Source organism: Dipteris shenzhenensis, chromosome 14 (assembly GCF_047967505.1).
Source record: "Dipteris shenzhenensis isolate YYH24624 ecotype China chromosome 14, Dip_SZ_1.0, whole genome shotgun sequence".
NCBI classification, from domain to species: domain Eukaryota; kingdom Viridiplantae; phylum Streptophyta; class Polypodiopsida; order Gleicheniales; family Dipteridaceae; genus Dipteris; species Dipteris shenzhenensis.
Genome location: NC_141609.1, coordinates 11,425,893 through 11,448,172, shown reverse-complemented (window position 1 = coordinate 11,448,172; position 22,280 = coordinate 11,425,893). Strand labels below are relative to the sequence as shown.

The 22,280-nt window shown below is 42.2% G+C and overlaps 1 protein-coding gene across 1 annotated transcript in view; it reads right to left on the bottom strand.

The window, feature by feature from the left end:
* Positions 1–3,594: 3,594 nt before the first annotated feature.
* The window catches only part of TSK (tetratricopeptide repeat (TPR)-containing protein), an 84,913-nt gene continuing 66,227 nt past the window's right edge, over positions 3,595–22,280 (bottom strand). Inside the window, exons 7-18 of the mRNA XM_087384678.1 lie at positions 18,313–18,457; positions 17,839–17,958; positions 17,454–17,554; positions 17,227–17,350; positions 17,020–17,132; positions 16,658–16,769; positions 16,400–16,504; positions 16,222–16,288; positions 16,017–16,140; positions 15,735–15,908; positions 4,493–4,610; positions 3,595–4,385 (exon numbers count right to left, since the gene is read on the bottom strand). Of these exons, the coding sequence (XP_087240804.1) occupies positions 3,595–4,385; positions 4,493–4,610; positions 15,735–15,908; positions 16,017–16,140; positions 16,222–16,288; positions 16,400–16,504; positions 16,658–16,769; positions 17,020–17,132; positions 17,227–17,350; positions 17,454–17,554; positions 17,839–17,958; positions 18,313–18,457 (2,094 nt within the window). The remainder of the gene's footprint in view (positions 4,386–4,492; positions 4,611–15,734; positions 15,909–16,016; positions 16,141–16,221; positions 16,289–16,399; positions 16,505–16,657; positions 16,770–17,019; positions 17,133–17,226; positions 17,351–17,453; positions 17,555–17,838; positions 17,959–18,312; positions 18,458–22,280) is intronic.

Genomic DNA, 22,280 nt, shown 5'->3' with positions numbered 1-22,280 from the left:
AAGTAGAACTCAAGATTGAGGTTGATGATTATAGAAGATGTTGAAATTTCTAAAGTAGTTGGTTACATGAATGGTTTTAAATATTGTATCTTGCCACCATGGAAAAAAGACATTATACTATTAGGTTTAGCGTGGATGACATGGGATGCATTGTAGCAACTACAACACAAATTGTAGCTCTAGGATGTGATTGTTCATTAGATAGGATATTGAGGCATAATTCATAGCGCTGTGTATTGTAAATATCATTCATCCATTGTTGTTGGTCCTAGATTGCTTCTTTTTCTTTTGGGCACAACATAAGGCTTTGCTCCAAATTTTGTATCTCGTGATCCACGGCATTTCTTTTAGTAATAGCATTTGCAACTTTGGTGGTAATTACTCATAGCTTTCCATGCATATTATCATTTAATGATGTTTGTACTAAGACCATATTAAGAAAAGTGGAAATAGCTAAGTCCCCGTATTTTTAAGACTCACAATTTGGGTCAAAATAAATAATCAAACTTGAAATGTTTCTTTCTCAAACTACATGGGATCAATCTCAATAACTTTTGAGAGGATAACTTTGAATACTAGATTCGTGATGAATACATATTGAAGTTAGTATGAACGATAGCTACTTCATATAGCCAAGTATCAATGGAAAAGTTGGCTCCAAATCCTTTGTTGCCCATATTTTCAAGCTGCTCACACTGAAATTCACTTGCATTCGCTTGTTTTGTAGCTATTGCATTGAATTTTTTTCTCTTTGCATGTGCTCATATACAAAATTGTGAAAGTTCATAGATTGTAAGTGTCTTGACAATGATCTCATTTCACATGCATGTATAGTCATGCTTTCCTTTATTTATTATTCGATAAGGTTAGTTACAAAACTCTAGAATAACAAGTTTTCATTTGATGGAATGGATGACTTAATAGTAAAGGCACCCGATAGACACCACATTGTTAAATAGTTGTGTTCCCAGAATGCATCGACCCTCACGTAATTACAATTTTGTATAAGTCCCATCTACCACTAATATGGATACCATTGGCATTACTTTATTCTATGGGTTGATTGGATGAATGAGTACAATATCTATTTTTGCACACAAAGGCAATATCTCTTGGGAGTATAGTATCTATTTTTGCACATAAAGGCAAACTAGCAATATTGCAAGGTTTGACATCTCCCAAAATATAGATGATATCAATGAGATGACTAGCTATAGTAAGTGCCAAGCCACACACAAGGAAACCACACTTGTGAAGGATGTTAATATGTAGCAATTTCTCTCAAAATCAATCCCTATCACATTTTAAGAGATGTAGACTATACCATAGTCTTGGATTTTGCAACAATCCCATCAACAAGGCTCCATATTGTCTTTCTAGAGGGAGCAACACAAAGTAAAGGGGTTGCTCATTTTCCTAATTTCTCATATCGATTCTCCTCTTGCCTCAACATTGCTTCTGGTTAAAAAGACCTTTCTTGCATCTACATTGATTAGAAAGATCTCAACAAGGCCACTATTAACAACAATTGGATGAATCAAGGGTGTTGACTTTCTCATGGGGGAGATAGATCTGAAGTGAGAATACCACCAAACGAAAGTGAGCTTGATAAGACTTGTCGATAGAATAAAATGGAAAACAAGCTATCAATGGGTTTGTTGCAACCATTGCTCATCCCAGAAGGCAATTGGACATGCATAATTGTGGATTTTATTCCTAAGCTATCTTCTACAAACAAGAGATGGGACATCCATGGGTTTTTTTTTGGGAATTGGTAAAAAAGCACATGGGAGATGCTCTAACAAAGAAACAAAACGTATTCCAATGAATGTAAGAGGTATCTCTAATTTAAAGAAGGGAATTTCATTCTCTTATATGAGAAATAGATGTCTCCTTGAAGGGCAACAATATACCGAATTGCGTCACAAGCCTTATGGCCCTTATAAGATTATGTACAAAGTTGGAAAAGAAGCCTGTCAATTTGTTATGTCCCTAGCTAGCTACTAACCAAGGGTTAATATAGACCTAATCAAAGTGAGGGATCTATGGATGGGCTAGGTATTAACTAGACATCAAATAAGAGATTCCCCTAAAATATTATAGCAAGGGATTGAAGCTATACAAGTTAGGTGTGGCACTCAATTGGAGCTAATTATCATTGAGCTTAACTAGGACACTCTATAGCCTTAGGGATTGTGGATGCAAGTACCCCTAAGGGGTGTGCCTTGTTGGTACAAGATACCAAGGCTTCTACGATCAACTCCAAAGGGACCTTAAATACCCAACTGCAAGGTTATTGACTCTACGGTTGTGTTTAGTCTGACGTCGTCTTTATAAATATTGTTTGCTTGGTGGCTCTTATTCAACCGAAGTGAAGAGCAATTGTACTTTTGAGTATCCTCATAATCATTATCGGGTTTGTAATTTCAAGTATTCACCAGGTGGACAAATGAGGAGGCCAACATTCTAGCATTTGATCATAATAACGATGATGATTGCAAGAAAGCTCTAACTATGATAGAGCATACACTTTTATATAATGAATCCATGACTACATGCACTGAAGATAGATCTACGATTTAACGCTGGCTCATTGGTGGAGATTGGAAGAGCCTTGTTGTAAGATGAGGGCTGAGCTCGCAAAGGATATGACAATTTATATCAGCTTGCAGTTTGATTTCGACGTCATGTGTAGTGTGGCATCTTGGTTAGCTTGAATCTTACACCCTGTTAGCAGTAAACCTTGGAGTAGGGGACCTAATCTTAGTATCAAAGCAATGCCAATGTACCAAACTGTGAAGAGAGAAAGCTTGTGTGTGGAAATCTAGCTTCACAAGAAACTCTGAATCCCTTTAAAGAATAGTTTTTGATAAGAGAGCTGAATTACATCACCAACAACACATCCTCCTCCATCCCTGGGTAAGACTTTTGTTGAGTAGAAATCTCTCTCTCTCTCTCTCTCTCTCTCTCTCTCTCTCGTTCATGATTGAGCAGATTCCACTACAATGCACTCGTCAACTCAATTCAAGGTCACTTTGTCTATTGGCACTGGTTTCGCCAAATTCTAAAATCATTTGTAATAAACCATCAATAACGTCACTATGTCAAGTCTAGTAAAAATCTACTTGGAAGTAAAGCTCGATGGCATGACTCAAAATTTTTGGTAATACAGATCAACCCATAATGCATATCTAGGATATGGAGGATGAAACTATTAAAGCACATGATGCAAAGGCCACTCCAAATAGGTACAGACAAACACAACACTTGCATACGGTGTTTCTTCAAGCAGGATGTGCAAGAGAGCTGGATCACTCAAATGGAAGGTGTGAAAGCTTAATTGAAAGAAGTGGAGTCCTAAGAGGCAAGATTTTCCCCATGTATGATCACATGAGATCGCAACATGTTTGTCGTGCTCTGTTAAGCCATGAATACATCGATTTTAGTGACACTCTACAAGCTTCAAATCTCAATCTCAAGAGACAAAACTTGAATGACAGAGCCAGAATCAAGATAATGAATACAAATGGGGAAAGACGTGCAAAATGATCAATGTCAGAAGCAAGACATCAGACAATGACTTTCAAATATATTTCAGCTGATCTCACAGCAAATCTTGTTGCCACAGCACTTCACATTGTCAGCAGTGAAGTGAACTAATTTATCAGCAACATGCCTTGCAGGCTGACTCACCCATCTTGTGGGGGCTAGCCATGCCAAAGACAGCTTCTGTATACATGTCAAATTCAATCCATTGTCACTGAGATCAAGAAATAGGAGACCTTGATTAAGAGTAAGCACAGTTGCAACTTCAACGATGAGGCTTTCAACATTGCAATCAATAATAGTGAGCAATTCTGTATCATCTGCTTCACCATCAGCTTCAGCAGCCACTGCAATCCTCTCAAGACGTTTAGAGGAACTTACACAGTCTTCATCCAAGTACTTGTTTGAGGATTGCTCCAACTCTCCGCCATCTTCACTGTCAGCTATCACATTACTTATGTGCGCCCTCATATTAAACTCGGAGCTTGAAATAGCCTCAAGACCAATCTCTATTGGTTTAGAACTCAGATGAGAATTCTTGAGGTAGTTATCTGGACTACGGTACCCACCTTCCACATTGGCTTCTGAGACACAGACCTTTCCAACTGTGTTTTGGTCATTCCTAGCAGCATCATGATGATCAGTTGCTTGCTTCTGGGTCCCAGCACCACTGCAGTTCGTGGGAGTATTTGGGGTCTCACACTCCAGTTTATGTTCTATGGGAATACACTGATCGTTTGTAGGTAAAGGATAAGCTAGGTTGCTGATCTTTGTGCATAAGATTTTCCTGTCAGACAGGCTGTTCCCACTGAGAATTAACTGCTGTAATATCCTATTTCCTGCACGTGTTGGTTTTAGTGATTACAGACAAAGTGACTAGTCAATGATTCTTCAAAGAGCAGGAGATATGGAATCGCCACTCACAAGGAAACTGCCATATACATACCTTGGAGACATTTCATTATGATCAATATGCCCGTCCATCCAAGATCACACCTTGTCAATATTAAAAATTTTAATCTGCATTCTGATACTGAAAGCACAGAAGCCACCTGTACTGCACCCTGTTCAAAGTCCTTAAACTTAGCACTAAGTCTCATTCTAACAGAATGATAGCATAGCAATGCACTGTAATTCCACCTCTTCTTTAAGCATGCCTAAATTAAGTCTCTTACATGTATTGTATGCATGTCCCTGTTTGCATTGAATACTCTCTCTCTCTCTCTCTCTCTCTCTCTCTCTCTCTCTTGTATGCAGAGTTCTTGATGTCCCATGGGCCCATTTTGGCCTTTAGTGGACAATAATACACTTTCTTTCTTTCTTTCTCTCTCTCTCTCTCTCTCTCTCGCGCGCACGCCTAGCACCCTGCTCCCAGCCTAGCATGCTCCCCGTTTACCTTCTTCCCTCCCCTGACCAGGTCTCTGCCTCTCCTCAGCCTGTTCTCCCCTGACTAGGTCTCTGCTAGGCCCCGACAAGGTCTTCACAGGCTGTACGAGCCCGCCTTTCTTGTAGTGTGACTGCCTTGTCGTGTGACTGCTCCAAGGCGCTCCGCAAGCTGCTCCAACATTGCTTGTCCACCCAAAGAGTCTTTCTCTAGCAAATCAGTCTTGGCACAGTGCCTTATGAATCTTCTATAGAAAGAAGCAAGGCCAAGAAAGCCTCTTAGCTGAGTAACTTTGGTAGGTCGTGGCCATTCCATGATACATCTCACTTTGTTGGGATCCACCCTGATTCCATTGCTGCCCAAATGTGTCCCAAATACTCCATTTCTCTTGCCATGAAAGTAGACTTACTTGGCTTGGCATAGAGCTAGTGAGTTCTTAAGACTTCCAAAATCTGCTTCACAGAGAGATGATCCTCCTTAGTCTTGCTACAGATGAGTATATAATCAAAGGATACCAAAGCAAACTTGTAAAGGTAGGGCTGCATAATTTTATTCATTAGGGCTTGGACAGTGAATGGGGCATTGGGTGAGGCCAAATGCCATCACCCTAAAATGGTACAACCCCCTTGTCTTTGGCTCATCCTCCTCCCTCATTCTAATCTGGCGATAGCCTGATCTGAGGTCTATCTTACTTGGCTCACTTTAATTCATCCAAGAGATCAAGTATAGGAAATCTGTTTTCGTTATGGTCATTTTGTTGAGGTCTCTGTAGTCAATACACATCCTGAAGGACCCGTTCTTGATAGCCGGTTGGTGCTTTGTTCACTGGTTTGGACCCGGACTCAAAGTGATGGAATGATCAATGAGTACAAGGTACAACAGGGCCCCCTTCTATAGGTATAGGCCTCTTCTCAAGATCTCAAGACCAAGCCTCTTCTCTTCGATTCTCTAGTCTGCCCAACTGGTATGTATGACAGTCCCTACTGAGACCTCGACCTATCACTACTTGCAAGGATGATCCGTAGTGAGCCTTTAGCCCCACATTAAATTCCTCCTAGCTGAGTTCAAAATCGCTGCCCTTGAGAAAGTGATCACATACTCCATTGAGTCAAAGATTGTGGGTCCACGACCTCAGGTAGACGCAATTTTTCGTGACTGGCTCTATCCAAATCCATGACATCAACAAAGCGGTGTGCTCAAACATGTAGACTTCACATACACAGACTGCCACCTTTTCAATATAGTGTCAAGGCCTTGTCTGTTTGACTCACTTGCGGCAAACAAGGTCATTTGGAAGGATCTCGTACAACTAGAATGTACAAGACCTGGTTGGCATCTAGGTAGCAAGCTATTAGAGAGATTTGGGAAGAGCCCGAGATCCCACCAAAGGGAGGCTAGGCTTTGTGGGCAACGGATGTGATTCAGAGGACCAACAAGGACTTGTACTCTCAAGCTTTTTGCCGGTGGCACCTCCTCCAAGAGCACGAGAGAACATTGAGATGGAACCTAGCTTCAATAGAGCGTTTCAAGGAGTAGGACTCAAGTTCCCAACAACTTGTGGATCGGTCCAAGTGCGCACAACTTGATCTCTGAACACAGAAATCCATCAAGCAAGTTCTCTTATCACTCCTCCAAGGCACAGTGGGTACAGGAAGGTGATAGGATGACTATAAGTCTCCTCACAAATTTTATATTCTAGCTTCCACTGACCTTGCCCACACCTCATTTAATGCATCCTAGGTGGAAGCATGGCTGAGCTATATCGACGTTTGTTCCAGTCCGAGGAGGAGTCTCCCTAGATTTATGTAGCTCGAGAGGTAGTTGGGGCCCATATCCCAGCAATGGTTCTCCAAGTATGAGCTGGCAAGTGGAGGAGCCTTCTACCAATGAGGAGCTTTGGAAGGTCCTCCCTCCACAAAAGTCCCCTAGAGAGGACAAGCCTCCTTAGGTGCTTCTGGGAGCTCATCTGCAACCCCCCTTTGTTTGGCCTTTCAAAAGACTTTTGACTCAAGTCCTCTTTTGCAATCTGAGTCATGGTTCGATTTGTTTGATACCGAAGGGGGGGACAAGTCTAATCTTCGTCAATGGAGACCAATTACTCTGCGTTTTTTTTTTGCAAAAAAACCAACTACTTTGCTAGACACCGCATACGAGTTCTTGGCCAAGATCTTGAGTTTGAGGTTGTAGCCCCATCTAGTGGATATCATTCATGATACGCAAACATATGTTATTCAAGAACACAACATCTTGGACATCTTTACCTTTCAGGAGGCACTAGATTCGGCCATCTCTTGCATTTTGAGAAGGCTTAGGATAGGTGGAGTGATCCTTCTTGGAGAGCACCATGCAAAGACTAGGATTGACAGACAAATGGATCAGGAGTCATAGCATTGTATACAAGGAGTTCCGTCAGATGTTTATTGATGGCCATGCAAGCGAAGCCTTCTCTTTCTCGCACGATTCAGCAAGGCTGCCACCTCACTCTCTTTCTTTTATTCTCATGATTGAAGCGTTGGATTATTTTTGGTGCTCCGAGACAACAGGCCTCACAGGATGACAAGAGGAGGCCCTATTGAACTCAGAGTTTGCAAATGATACGGCCCGCTATGTACAAGGTTCGGCAAAGAGCCAAGAGGCAATCAAGGAGCCCTAGATATTGATTGAGAGGCCTCTACGGCTAGGATCAACTGGACCAAATCAGTCGACTTCCTTATAGGGACAAAAGAGATCCAAGAGATCCGAACTAGGGGCTGCCCTTGGTTTTTAGTGGATTCCGCATGGGCTAGCAGTGAGATATCTTGATTGCCAGGTGGGCACTGACATATCAGCAAAGCAACAAATTGCCTCAATACTAGAGAGCGTGTGGTGTAAGCTTCTCTATTGGAGCTCGACCAAACTCTCCCTAGCAAGCAAGGCCTTCGTGACCAACCAAGTCCTACTTGCCACGACCTTGGTACATGGCCTCTTGCTAGTGTTTTCATAAGAGATGCAAGGGGCAGTGGACAAGAGTCTGATGGTACGCAAAACACTAGATCTAGGGTAGCCTCGTAGACAGTGATCCCGTCACAAACAAGGGAAGGGTTAGGCATCATTGATCCCGAGATGCAGAGCAAAGCCTCATTGGGCAAGTTAGTGGTACGAGGTCTCACCCCAAGCTTAGAGCCCTGGAAGCTCCTGCTTCGGCAAGAGCTTCTTCAGAACAAACCCCGTACAGGAGAACAATGGTAGTAAACCTACAAGTGGATTTTTTCAGAGGCTCCTTTCACAAGGAACGGCTCCCCCTGATGAGGAGTCTTCACAAGGTTTGGCAACGCTTGTCTGGGGTACTTATTTGATCCCACCGCACATGCTCCAATGAGTTTGAGCAATAGCCGCACATTTCGCGTCTAGAGGTTCGGGATCGCACATTTCGCGTCTAGAGGTTCGGGATCAAGAGGGCCTCATATTGGGGCAATGGACACACATTAACTGGGCGCATTGGGACAATGGTCCATCCAAGTCATTTGGGACCTAGAGACAACTTCCCTTGAAGTCAGAGACACGAATGTAGACACTTGCAAGTTTGAGAGGACAGGTATACAAAGGACAAAAATTGAGGCGCAGATCCCTGGTTCATAGTGGGAGGGGTTGCATAGCTCCTTGTCTCCTCATCATTGGTATGGACATTTTTTCAGGACAGGGTTCCTCTCGGGATTCTATTATTATGGCAGTCACTTGGCTCCTATCGTTGCAGGTTCTTCAAAGTGGAGTCTTGGGACCTCCTCCAACCAGAGACAAGTGACCTCGAAGATGATGAGGCTTTGGATATGCTAGATGATGAGGCTTTGGATATGCTAAAGTGGCAAAGGGTCAGGGTTGTGGGCCATTTGAGCAATTAGTGGACTATTCACCCCATTCCATTCTCAACACAATAGGAGGGTGCACGGTGGTGACTTTGGTTATGGGAGGGCCGACCTCTTGGGGAGATTGAGTGGAACCCCGAGTGGTTCTTGCTCTCTCATGTAGGGCACTCGGACAGGGAGAGAAACTGTAGAACCTAAATCATGTCTGCAACAAACGGAGAAAAGAAAGGAGCGAACAAATATTGAGCTAGCAAACAAGGATTCCATGAGGTGGTTCAAGAGTGCATTCCCTCTACAACACCCCAGTTGAAGTCGACCTAGTCGACACACAGGTTACTCCAATCCAAAAAAAATGTAGAAGATGCAGTTCATGGAAAGATGGTTGAGTCCTACTCACAAGGAAATGGACATGAAGATATTTACCTTTGTAAGACTAGAATGATACACAAAGTTAAAGAAGAAGCCGAGAGCAGAAGGCACTCGATGTCAAGATGGAAAGCCTCCATGTAGACGATTGGTACAACAAAGGAAGCTTCTTTACCAAAGAGAAATTCAATGCTTCAACACCCGGAGAAGCATGCTTGGTTTAAAGCCAAGCCCTTCCCCCCTATGCGAGGCAGGTGTACCGGACGAAATCACCCACGTGATGACATGTTCCTTTTCTTGTGGGGACCCTGTATCCCTACTTGGAGTTGGTCGATGACCCACGATGGAAGGCATTCTACCCGATAAGCAAAAAGTTATGATCCTGCTTGGACAAAACGAAATGTGATGACGATTGATAAAAGGACATCTTGCTTGTTGACATCACGAGAATATTCAGTCATTCTCAGAGCAGTTGAGCAGACTCTCATACGATCTCCTGGTGGTTCATTTCATCTGACCATGAACTCGATAAGCAATTATCAAAGACTTCTACGTTAAACATATTTTAGTTACAAGCACTGAGTCTAACCTAATATATGCAAAATGCAATCCTAGCAAATTTGTTGTTTTGCCACGCCATATGTGCAATAGAGATAGGATTTTGGTACCTCTAGCTCCTAGATGTATCGGTGGTGATGTCATGATATATTTGTTTCTTGGTTTCATAGGTCATTTTGACCTCCTACAAACGTTAATACATATTTCTTTCTTTCTTTTCTAGTCACAATTGCCTCTATATCTCAAATTTAAGAGCCATATGCTTTTTTACAACCTAAATTTGCCTCATTTCCAAAATTTGTGACAAGGTCATTTCAAGGCAAAACTCAAATTAAACCAAGTTGAATCATCAAAAGAGCAAGCTTTTGGAATCATTTTGAAACTAAGTTGACAATTTTTTAAAGCAAAGTTCAATGCAATCTTTACCCATGGGTTCTAGACATCAAAAGAAGTATCTCAAAAAATATTTTTAAAAATGTTTGAAACTTGCTTGGTTACTTCCAGTATCGATGTGAAAATTGTTTGGTTACTTATAGTATCGATTTAGTGCAATCATCATCCCAGCAAACATTAATATCACAGCATCACCAAGCAATATCTAGCTTGAAGGTTGAGACAAACAACCCTTATCCCCGAAGACCACTAGGAATATCTTGATGCAAAGAATTTCGATTCTCAAGCATTCCATAAGGAGGACTAGGCACTCCTAGAAATATCATTTAATGAGCATCAAGCAAAGAGATTTAAGATTGTCTCAAAGACAACCTTGCTGCACATGATGTAAGATGGATCCACTTGACAATTTACTCTCATATATTCACTAGTGCACTATAGTCCATGTTACTCTTGTTGGAATATGAAGCCAAAGTAAGTCAAAAAAGAGTGTACTAGGTGTCTAGGGGGTGTTTTATAGTCTAGTGAGTCCTAGACATGCCACGTGTCATATTGGGAGTTATCTCATATACACTATGGCTTTCTAGAGTCTAGTGTCACACTATATAGTGATGTACTTGTCTTGAGTCAACATCAAGCTATTTACATGTGAGTATTTTGGTTATCATTGCCTAGTACTTGTTCTTTCTCCTTTCCATTTTGCTTTTCATTATGCTTTCCACATTTCCATTATGTTCCTAGCTAGCTACTAGATCTCTTCATATGGTATTAGAGCCATGTTCCTAGCCCTGCTCTCTCTTTTCCTTTCCCTTTCCTTTCCAAGAGATTGAGGTGAGGGAGGCCGATGAAGCTACTCTAACTCCTCCTCCTTGGAAGGCTGCACTCTTCTCTCCTGCCTTGAGCTCTCTTCTCCACGGCATGATCTGCCACCTCTCTTCTCCTTCCTTCAGCTACATCTTTCTGTGATCTGCGAATGATGTGATGCTTCTATCCGGAGCTAGAAGCATAATCACAGCTTTGTGTCTTCAGCAAAGTTGTAGAGGACCTTGAGTACTACAAATTTCGTTTTTACATCATTGCAATCCGAGTTTTCTGTGAAAAGTTACAGCCCTTGCAAGGAGTGACGAAATTTGTTTTTGCGCGCAAATTTTATTCTGGAGCTCAATGATTTGACAACCCAAGCATGATGCAACCAGCTCAACATGGAATTGTCTATCCTCTTCATCGTTGACCTCTGCTTCAGCCCGCCATTTGCTCCTTCTACCCGACATTCTCTTGGAGCTGCTACCCGCAAGTTCGTGCTCGCATTCTGCCTGTCATTCTCTTGGAGCTGCTATCCACGTTGCCTCTATCTTCTTTGCCCGTCACTTAATGTGAGCTCTTGACATTACATTGCGGTGACTCCTTCACGTGACTACTCCTAACTTTGGTGAAGACTTTCTGAGCTAAATGTGAGTTCTTCGATACTACTCCGACACACTCCACTACAGTGATCTCTCTGATTAGTGTATTGCATCGAGCTTGATGTAGCATCAACAAGTGATTTCTTCAACATTACTTATTCGATTGGTGCCTAAGGTACTTCGCATTGATTGACTTTCTGATTGGTCGTGGTACATGAGGCTTCTACTTCGACATTGGTGACTCTCCTTCCTGCATTTTGAGAGTTATCATGTAATTGCTCCATGTAGCTACCCATGGACTTCACCGACACATATTTTGGGGCATTCTTGCCTAGCGCTTCATTGACATCGTCATCGACTCGCAAGGATGTACACACATGTGCATTAGCTACTTGAATGACATCTCTTTCACAAAGAGATTTTTTTATTTATTACTACACGCTTGATGGTCCTCTTTCTTGGATAGTCCTCCTAAAAAGATGTATTGGTTTTCCTAATTTTTTGGTGTGTGGCTTCCTAACATGTCCTGTTATAAAGCCAAAGGGGGATGTTCTGTGGGAGCCATATGTATTGGCTTTGATAGGTCTATTTGTTTATCAGGCCTGGCTTGAGAGTTCCAAGATGTTGGTGCATTGGTCTCTTAGACCTCTAAGTTGGTCATGCATCCATGCATGATGAGCCTCTGAGCCATGCTTGATGAGATTTCTATGTTATGCTCACTAGCCTCTGAGCCATGCTCACTTGCCTCTGAGATTGTGTGGGAACCATGTCTAGTTCTAGACCGGCATGCACAGTTCTGATGACCCCGTCATTGTCATGTTTTGTTCTTGGTTCCATTCTAGTAGTCTCTCACCTTGCCTTCATGGGAGGGTGTTGGAATATGAAGCCAAAATGAGTATACTAGGTGTCTAGGGGGTGTTTTATAGTCTAGTGAGTCCTAGACATGCCACGTGTCATATTGGGAGTTATCTTATATACACTATGGCTTTCTAGAGTCTAGTGTCACACTATATAGTGTTGTACTTGTCATGAGTCTTTAGATATCAGTCAACATCAAGCTATCTACATGTGAATATTTTGGTTATCATTGCCTAGCACTTGTTCTTTCATTTTCCTTTCCATTTTGCTTTTCATTATGCTTTTCACATTTCCATTCCGTTCCTAGCTAGCCATTAGATCTCTTCAACTCTAGTCATATGGCATCGTAGAAAGATCTAGATTTAAAAGCTTAATAACTCCTCCAAATCACCTCCGAGTGCTACATTATCAATCCTAGCCTATTCAATAAACCTCCAACCAAACAAAGTATCTACCCTTTGTTACAACTGGTTAATTGGACAAGCCTTGCAAAATCACAACTCTTTAGCCAAAACTCACAAATAAATAGTTGAAAGCAGTAGCTTTTTTGAAGATCATCCTTTACCAAAAGTTGAGATGGAAGAAGGCATTTAACCCTTAAATGTCCCAACTTACAATCAAGAACAAGTACATGACGTTCGACAAAGCCAATAGACATCAAACTACTAGACATCCATCATGGCACACCTCTAGACTGACTTAATGCTGATTGGCAGCTTCATTAGCAACTATTTAGAGAAAGGACGATCGCATTCCTTCTCTAGTACATATTATAAGGGCATTGTTAAAGGCATCTATCATGTAGCTTTGTTGATGTTTTTGAAAAGCAAAGAATGCAAAGCAATCGTTATAAACTTGCATTCAGCCTAGAACTACTAAGAGACGATATGCAAGTCGATTCTAATAATTTACTAATGTTTCATCACTATTACTTGGGGAAGTGCTCATTTGGGGATCCATTATTGGTTAGATATTCTACCATTGGGGATCCACTATTGCTTATATATTCTACAAAGGAAATTTCACAAATTCGACCTTGCTAGGAGACACAAAACAGCCAAAAAACGTCCTTATAGTCTGTCTTCATCCTTACATACTGATAAAAGCTCAAACCACCCATAATTCCTCTAACAAAGATTTATTGTGATGCTTATTTCAAGAATTACCCTCTAGAGGGCTGCACATTACAAAGATGTAGGTGAAGATACGGATGAAGACATCATGTCATAGATTTTGTGAAGGTCATACATACCTTATCAGAGTGGTGTTGCTTGGCAACTCCTGAGTTGCTAGAGATTGTGTGCAAGAAGCATTCTCAGACTACGCTATCACAACACAAACTTAATCATGTAGTATGGCAAGAGTTAGCATTACACACCTCCACATTGGAATTAACTCAAAAAGGGAAACCATATTTGTTGGCTCCTTGCAAGATTGGCATTGGCCCTTGCTAACTCTCCTAATCATACTATATTTTTATATGTAATATACCTTCACATTAGAAAGTATTTATTGGCATGCTTAGGACAACTATCAACATGTTTCACAAGTTTCATATTTCAAGCTTCATCATTCATGTTTGAATGCTTGATGTTCAATACTTCGATGCTTGGTAGCACATTTGATGTTCAATGTTTAAACAATCAAAATAGTTGATAACTTCTGCTCTAAGGTTTCAACATGTTGCACATGTGTAAAACCATACATGTTGCACATGTGTAAACCTTACATGTTTTTTCAAAACACAACAAATGTGCGGTGAAACTCAAAATAGTATGTACATTTTTTAGAGAAAAGAACATTCTTCTATAAATAAACTCCTTAGTGACACAAACACGAGAATAATACAACCCCCAATGAAGGGTACAATAAACTCCTTAGTGGCACATACACCAAAGAAATGCAACTACCCAATGAAGAGTACAATATAAAAATTACAAGGATATCCCCTTGGCTGGTCACTCTATTGGGGATTACCTCGTACAAAGGGCTGAACAAACAGCCACACCGGTGGTTTATAATGCCATATTATACCACCATCTATGAAATGAAGGAAACAGCCTAGCCCACATATACTGATAAAAGCCTCCCTCCTACACCCTAGATCAATCTGAGACATAGTTACTAAGGAATGTGCACGCCAAAAGAACGCCGAGCCCCTAGGGAACAAGAACGCCAAAATTCTAGGAACGAGAATGGGAAAGGAAAGGAACGCCAAAATCCTAGGGAATGAGAACGGGAAAGGAACGCCACATCACCATACCCATAAACAAACACACTACTCTATACACTAAAAACCTTAAACTTAGAATGACATCAGTGGGGATGTCATAGTAGCTATGTGTGATGGAGTTTATGGTTTCAACCCTATGAGTGATTATTATGAGATGGAGTCTGCACACTGTGTTGTGTTTTTAGAGGATGAGTTTGCGCATGTTCCTGGATTCATCTGAATATATATTAAACTTAGAATTCAATAAAACCGGTTACTGAATGCATAACTTAAAACAAGTTACAGCTGCCTTTGGATCAGATTGGGAATCAAGACTTAGAACATAAACGAAATCCTGATGATAGATGAATCATGAATGATCATTGATAAAGGATTATAGCTTTCCAACTAGCATACAGAAGGAAAGCCCATGAGTGACAAGGTTCAAGCATGCGAGATCAGATTGTACTTTGCCCCAAAAAAACTAATCAAATGCAACTTGCAGGTTGGGGAACAGCATAGGAAATGTTCCCTAGACGTTCCAGAGCCGTTCCATAGCAGTTCCACAAGAATATCTAGACAAATGTTTCCCAATGTCTGGCTGATGTGGTCTGCTGCTCTATTGCCTGCCTGCACCTAGCTGCCCATATATATCAGGCAATGATGCTTGCTAATCAACTCCCATCTATGACTGTGTCCAGTTGTCCACACCGTCTCTGTAAAGTTCAGAGTATTTATAAATCCTTGTAACTTTATTCCCCCAAATTCATGGCACAGATCATTAGCTTTCACCAAGCAAGCCACGGCTCTAGAAACAAATCAAAGGGTCGCCAACTAATTGGCTACGTCAGCATAGGAGGCACTTATAGAGAAACAAGTCCTCTGCTCTCCCAGACAAGGGATGACATTCTTTCCTAGCTTTGCAGAAGGATTACTTGGTCTCGTGCTCCTTCTAGTGATTGTCAGTATAACTTCCTCTCTCAATCATTGAAAAGATCTCAAAGTCCATTCTCACCAATCAAAACATGAGATTTGGACCCTTAGTTAAAGCTTACTCGAACTAAAGCATTCAAATTGGACTCAACATTGCCCAAATGTCCTCTAAACATGAGCCTTCTTATCTTGTCTTAAGAAAATTGAAAACAAACACACAAGATGTAATAGAGATCTACCTTCTCGCCAAGCTTGTTCCCACTAAGGTTCAGATAAGTGAGGCTTTTGAAGAAGTGGATTTGTGAGCAAAATTTCTCAGCAACGTCCATAGTGAGCCCGGAAAAAGAGAGATCAAGCTTAATGATCATTCTAGGGTGCCTACTGATTGCATTGCTCAGATCAAGGACACCTTCCTGCATTAACATTGTATAGCATAACTAATAACCAAGTCCATCCAACTGAGCAGCATACATCAGAAGCTTATGAAAAACCAGCAAAATTCCTATTAAATTGAAAATTACGTTTTGAATGCAAGTCTCTCCCAGCATAAGAGCAGAAATACTCCGAGAAGACTCAAGGAGGGAACTAACACCCTCCACTCCAGGCTTGTCAAGGCAGATGCCTGTCAAATCAAGCTCTGAGAAACTGCGTCACAAAACCTGTATTAGATCACACAATAGATGAAGAAAGGCGATCAAAATGGTATGGAGATGGTGCATTCATAACCTCTTTAAACTTGAGAGCTTCTCAAGTAATCCTACTATGGCCAAGCTTGAAATTGGATTGTTCTTCCCTGGATAATCCAAAACAAGACCTAGATTTTGTAAGAGAGTTTGACATGCCTGTTCTGTTTGGTCTCAAAGGAGTTTGGTACTAAATTTAATTACTAGCAAGGCATCCTTACCAATGGATAATTTGACTAAGGGGCAATCACCCTGAATGGCACTTGAAATTTTCAAGACAGTGCGAGTTGTGAGATTGCAATCCTCGAGTTTTAAGACCTCCAAAGCTGCACATCAATAAGATGTGTTATGTTACAAAAGATCAGGTGCCAACCAATGAAGAACCAAAATATGCACCAATTTAAAACCAGCAGTGCAAATAATACCAACAGCAATAACACATGTATTAATATAAAGACTCCAGAATCCCACCTATCTACCTTGGGAATTTTTAAGCAATCCTGTCAGATATCGTGCTGCTGCATCTGTGAGTCTGTTACCTGATAGGTTTAGAACCTCAAGCCTTGATAAAGTGTTTGGGCATTCACAGATCTGCAAGGTTATCAGGATGTCAGACTCGTACTCCAACTGCTGTTTTTCTCTTTGCATTCATGGGTTGTTCAAGAGGAAATCAGAAGCAACTCAGAGGCAATCGAGGTTCTGAAAATAAAGAGTTAAACACATCAACTTCCATATCAAATTCCTATTTTTTCAGAGACGGATAGGACTAGATTTATCTAGATATCCACAAGATCTGAGAGCCAACTATCTGGGCAGAGTTGCACAAAGTATGCACACTGACATGCCCAAGAGATGCTGCTCCAAATTGGTTGTTATGAAGGTCCAGCATGAGACCAAGATTGAGCTGATTGCTAGTTGCAATCATCTGTTGAATCTTCTGCATGGATTGATTTCCTGGAAAAAGCAGGAATAAAAAAGAAACGGGGTTTTTATACAGTCAGCCTGTACAAGATATGTAAGCCCAATGCTTGTTAGGATCAGGACAAACCTAGTGAATTGTGTGAAAAATCAAGATGCGAGAAGGACCCATTTCCATTCAATGCCATCAATAAAGGCCAGGCAGACCAATCATCCAGATTACACCCAGAAGCAGAAATCTTGTCTTCTAGGGCCTGCAAGTCAGGAATAACTTTTCAAGCCGAAATGATGTTACAGAAAGTAATATGTGAAACAACCACAGTGGAAATAACATGCACATCAGTTGATTAAATATACCTCGCTATTGCTTAGCCTGCTTAAAAGTTTTGGGTTTATATTCTGTTGGTAGAGTTCACAGAACAATTGATACCGCTCAACCAAGGGCACCGGAACCCAGCCTGCAAAAAGAGTTTCATCAGGATTAACATAAATGGACCATTGTACCAAGCTTGCTCAAGAATATACACACAGTCTATTAACAATGGCCAAAAAATCTATCTTGTTCAAGGGCAGTCCAACAAGAGTACAATAATTTCATGATGTCTCTGTCTTCGAACAGGATTTCACCAGTTGCTTTGCTGTTGTACTTTTCATTACTCAAAAGGAATAAATGGCAATACTAAAAAGGAATAAATGGCAACTCTACTAGCTGTGAGAACACCCAAACAAGATCATGACTTACAATCAGCTACAGCTTCCAAGATGTCTGAAATATGGAGATTGCTCAAAATGCTATCAATTGTCTCAGAAGGTTGAAGGATCCTGCCTTTTAGAACCAGATGCCTTAGCAGGGGCTTTAATCCTGCAAGTCATAAATGTCAGATATACCAAAAACAAAAGCAACCATGCTCAATGTTACATAAACTTGAATCTTGGCTCAGATCAAAAACCTGCAAAGCCTAGATATAAGACCAGTTACAGACCAATTGCACCGAGAGAAAACAAACACAGTTGCTGCCACACTTCCAATGCTTATGCCTTGTCTTTATGCAACCATTGCATGCCTGTTTCTGAGCTAAATAAAATATAACAGGTGCGCTACCCAGCAAAATTTATCACAAATGGCTCAACAGCATAGACCATTATGCCATTTTGTGGGTTCCAATAATCTTATGCATGCCTATGCATTCAGCAACAAAATACAGATCCAGGAAACCTGAAGGATTGCTGCAAATATAGGCACGTCCGATCTCCTGCTTTAGCCAGTCAACTGTTCTAAAAATCAAATGATCCTCGCTGTGTTTCAAAAGGTCCACCTTGATAATTTCACCTGCGATACCTACTGAAACATATTCTGGAACCTGTGAGAGAAGATACATGGCTTAAATTAGCTCGTGTCAAGTCTCTCTCTCTCTCTCTCTCTCTCTCTCTCTCTCTCTCTCTCATCCACGTCTCACTTATACTACTTTCCAAGAGATTCATTTTGACCATATACTTGCCCCTACCTATGCCGCCCGACTCTCCCATTGGACCTTGAATGTATCCCACTTCTAAAGGAAAGCCACACTTATACCCGTTCCCTACATGATGCTGCCATCCAGTGTTTCCTGTACACCACTAGATCCACCCGTCCACCACCTGTTGGATTGGCCCCTGCAATAGCTGGTACAATGATGAGTGTAAGGCCTTGCACGTCTGCTCCAATTCGAGACCAAGCATCATCTTCTGAATGCGACAAAGACCACAAGAATATCATAGCTTGGAGACTTTGTCCATCAGAATGAGGAAGAACTACTGAACATTTTGTGTAGTAAAAACTCCAAGGATTTTTGGCAGAAGTTACTCGAGCAGAGATCCACATCTCCTATCACTGACCCGATCATATGGCACACCTACGTGTGCACACTTTATGACAGCCCTCACCAGACCTCCCACATCTACCATTCCCCACGCCCCATGCCCTATGCACTCTTTAGTACCGGTGATATCAAGCATGCTACCCTCAAGCTAAATAAAGCCCGAGCCAAAGATCATGAAGGGCTTTGGTCTAGTCACAGCATTATCTAGACAGTCTGGGCCCTATATTAGTAGGTATCAGGTAGAGACATGACTTTGACAAGGTGGACAAAGGAGATCATGAACACAATCGTAGTCAAACAAGGTTGTCTATTACCACCCACCTTGTTTGGCTTGTATATCAATGAGCTCAAGTCCTTCATCACGACTCTAAGAGGTGCAAGTTCTTCATTAGCTAGCCTCTTGATTTTGATGCTACTATATGTAAAAGACATGGATCTACTCTCCTTCTCAGCTAAGGGTCTCCAGCGACATTTGGATGCACTCCAATCTTTCTACGATACACAAGATCTGAAGGTCAACTTGGGTAAAACCAAGGTTATGATCTCCAACAACTCAAGCAACCCCATATAGAGCAATTCTACTTTCAACAAAGCTCATGTAGAGATTGTTGCATCCTACACATACCTAGGTGTCCTCATTTCATGTGCGATTATCTGATGCAACTAGCTATGGAGGCCCATTTGAGCAAGGGGCATGCCGCACTAGCCAGACTCAAGCGCAAGTGCTTCCACTCACATTTTAAAGACCCCAAAACCCACTCTCTTCTTTTTGACTTATTGGTCCACCCAAAAGGGATGTATGGTAGTCCCTTTTGGGAGATAGAGAAACTTGAAATTCTGCTTCTCGATCGCTTGATCCGCACTGAGTGATCGGTCCCACATCAGATCATACTTGCAGAGTTTGGGGCCATCCCTCTACAGCTTGATGCAATCATCCAAGTGGTCACTTATCTCCATAGGGCCAGGGAACTTGGTACCATGATATAGCTGGACGATATAGCTAGACGACGTAGACTGCCTTGGCTAGCCTTGCCTTCATCTATGGCATTGGAGGTGGAGGGGGATCAAAGGAGCTAGTATCCTCAAACACGCAGATGGTTCACAGGCATGGGGCTACAAATGGACAAGTTGCCACCATTTCAGTAAGCCTTGAGGCTCCATTCATTCAGCATGTCTATGAGGAGGTTAACCAAGTCATCAAAGAGGATCTCTTGCAGCTTTACATGTTTAGGACTTGGTTAGCACTACTGAGCTTTCAAAGAAACTCAACTTCTACAGAGATCACTGCTTACGGATCTCAAGGGAGGGCTTCATCGAACTACTGGACTATACCTAGATTGATCTCCCACATGCATTGAGAATCTCAATGAATGAGTTTCATATATCTTCACGTAGACTACGGGTTGAAACAAGATGAGCAGAGGGTTCCCCATGCAAGAGATGAATCTGCACTTTATGTGATATGCAAGAGATCGAGACAAAGAATCACTATGCTTCCAGATGCCCTGTATACTATGAGATCTATGGATGGCACCACTGTCTTTTCGATACCGATTTCGCCCTACTCAAAGAGTCCATGGGATTCGACACTGGAGAGAGCTAGAGGACATGACTCGCCAAATCCGACCGTGAGTGGACATTCACACTAGGGCTGCAGATATATCCTCTCTTCAATGTGGGGAGAGAGACCCATTAGAGTGATGATAGCACTTGTCAAACAACAAACCACATCATGGAGATTACAAAGGAAAAGGGATGGACCCAAATAGGCCAAGTGATAGCAACGTTCTATCACTAATTTTGTCTCTCAGCACCAACCCTCACTAGATCCTAAGCAACTGTCAAACTCACTCCTCTTGTCTTTCCTAAGTCCAGTTGTGTTGGTCCCCATTTAAGGTCCAACCACTCAGGGCTAGGTGACTGATTGGTAGACAAGCAAGGGATTCTCCTTGGTGTCTGCTTTCCCCATTGTGGGTTTCTCTCGCAGCAACGATAGCGCAAGGTACTGCTTTTATTTCTCATTGGGTAGGGATGCCATTTTAGTGGGCCCCGCCCTTAGGTTTCATTGTATCTGGTTTTGTTTCAATCTCATAGACCCTTTGGTCTTTCATACACTTAATAAACCCGCCATCTCTCTCTCTCTCTCTCTCTCTCTCTCTCTCTCTCTCTCTCTCTCTCTCTCTCTCTCTCTCTCTCTCTCTCCCACACCACACTGCTCCGGCTGCTCCCTGCCATGCTCCCGCTCCCCTCCACGCTAGTTTCGCTTAGCTCCACCTTGCTTGCTCACACCTCCTCCCACCATTGCTGCTTGCTCATCTCCCCGTGCTGTCGTCTGCTCATCTCCCGCTCCCCGCCACACTTGTTGCTTGCTGCTCTGTCCCCACCCCCCCACGCTTGCAAGCTGTTGTTGTGGGAGCTATCCAAGCTGTTGCTTCCTATCCAAAGCGTCACGGGAGCCCTCTGCCAACACAAGAGCCCTCCAAGCTGTCGTGGGACCCCTCTCCTCTGTCACAGAACTGAGGCGCCTGCTATCGAGGTGCCAGGGGCACTTGAGTGAGCCCCGAGGCTTCATAGCAGCCCCACGGGCTATTCAGCTACGCCATAAGGGGTCCCAAGGCCCCTAGCAACTGTGCGCTGCTTGTGAAGCAACCTTGGGCTGCTAGACATCAAGGTTGACCTTGGTGGCCATCCCCCTGAAGACCTCAAGGCCCGCTTACCACCTCCTCATCCATCGCAATATACACCGAACCTCTACCTGCAAGAAGACTATCAGACAACTCAAGAAAGGATCAAGAAAGGCTGCCATTATGGGGACAAAAGAGTGCTCACCAGACCAAAAAATAAGGGGTGAGAAGGACTGGAAGTATAGCCTCATCTGGATGAAGGCGGAGAAAATAGAAGACCCAAGTACCAAGGCTTACATATCAACACTCGATAAAATATGTAAGATGCAAGACACAAAAATTGAATGCCTACGCAAGAAGCTAAAAGAGACTAGGGAAGATGAGCTCTCAAACCTCCAATCCAAATGCAAGATGAAATGAAGAAATAACTGGTGTTGAAGACATAAAGTCAAGCCTATGGTTGACCAATAGTACTCAGGTACTATACATACCAAGTACTTGTATTGTTTCATTTGAACATTTCTATTGGAGTTTTATTGTGTGTGCACTCTTGCTCACTTGTGTTCACAACCTATCTCCGCTTTGTTCCTACATTTGGTATCAGAGCACTTCCATCTCTAGAGCCCATTCCCGCGCTTGCTTCCGAATACCTGCAAGCTTGGTGCTCCAGTGCGCATTTCTGGTTCTCACATTCAGCTCTC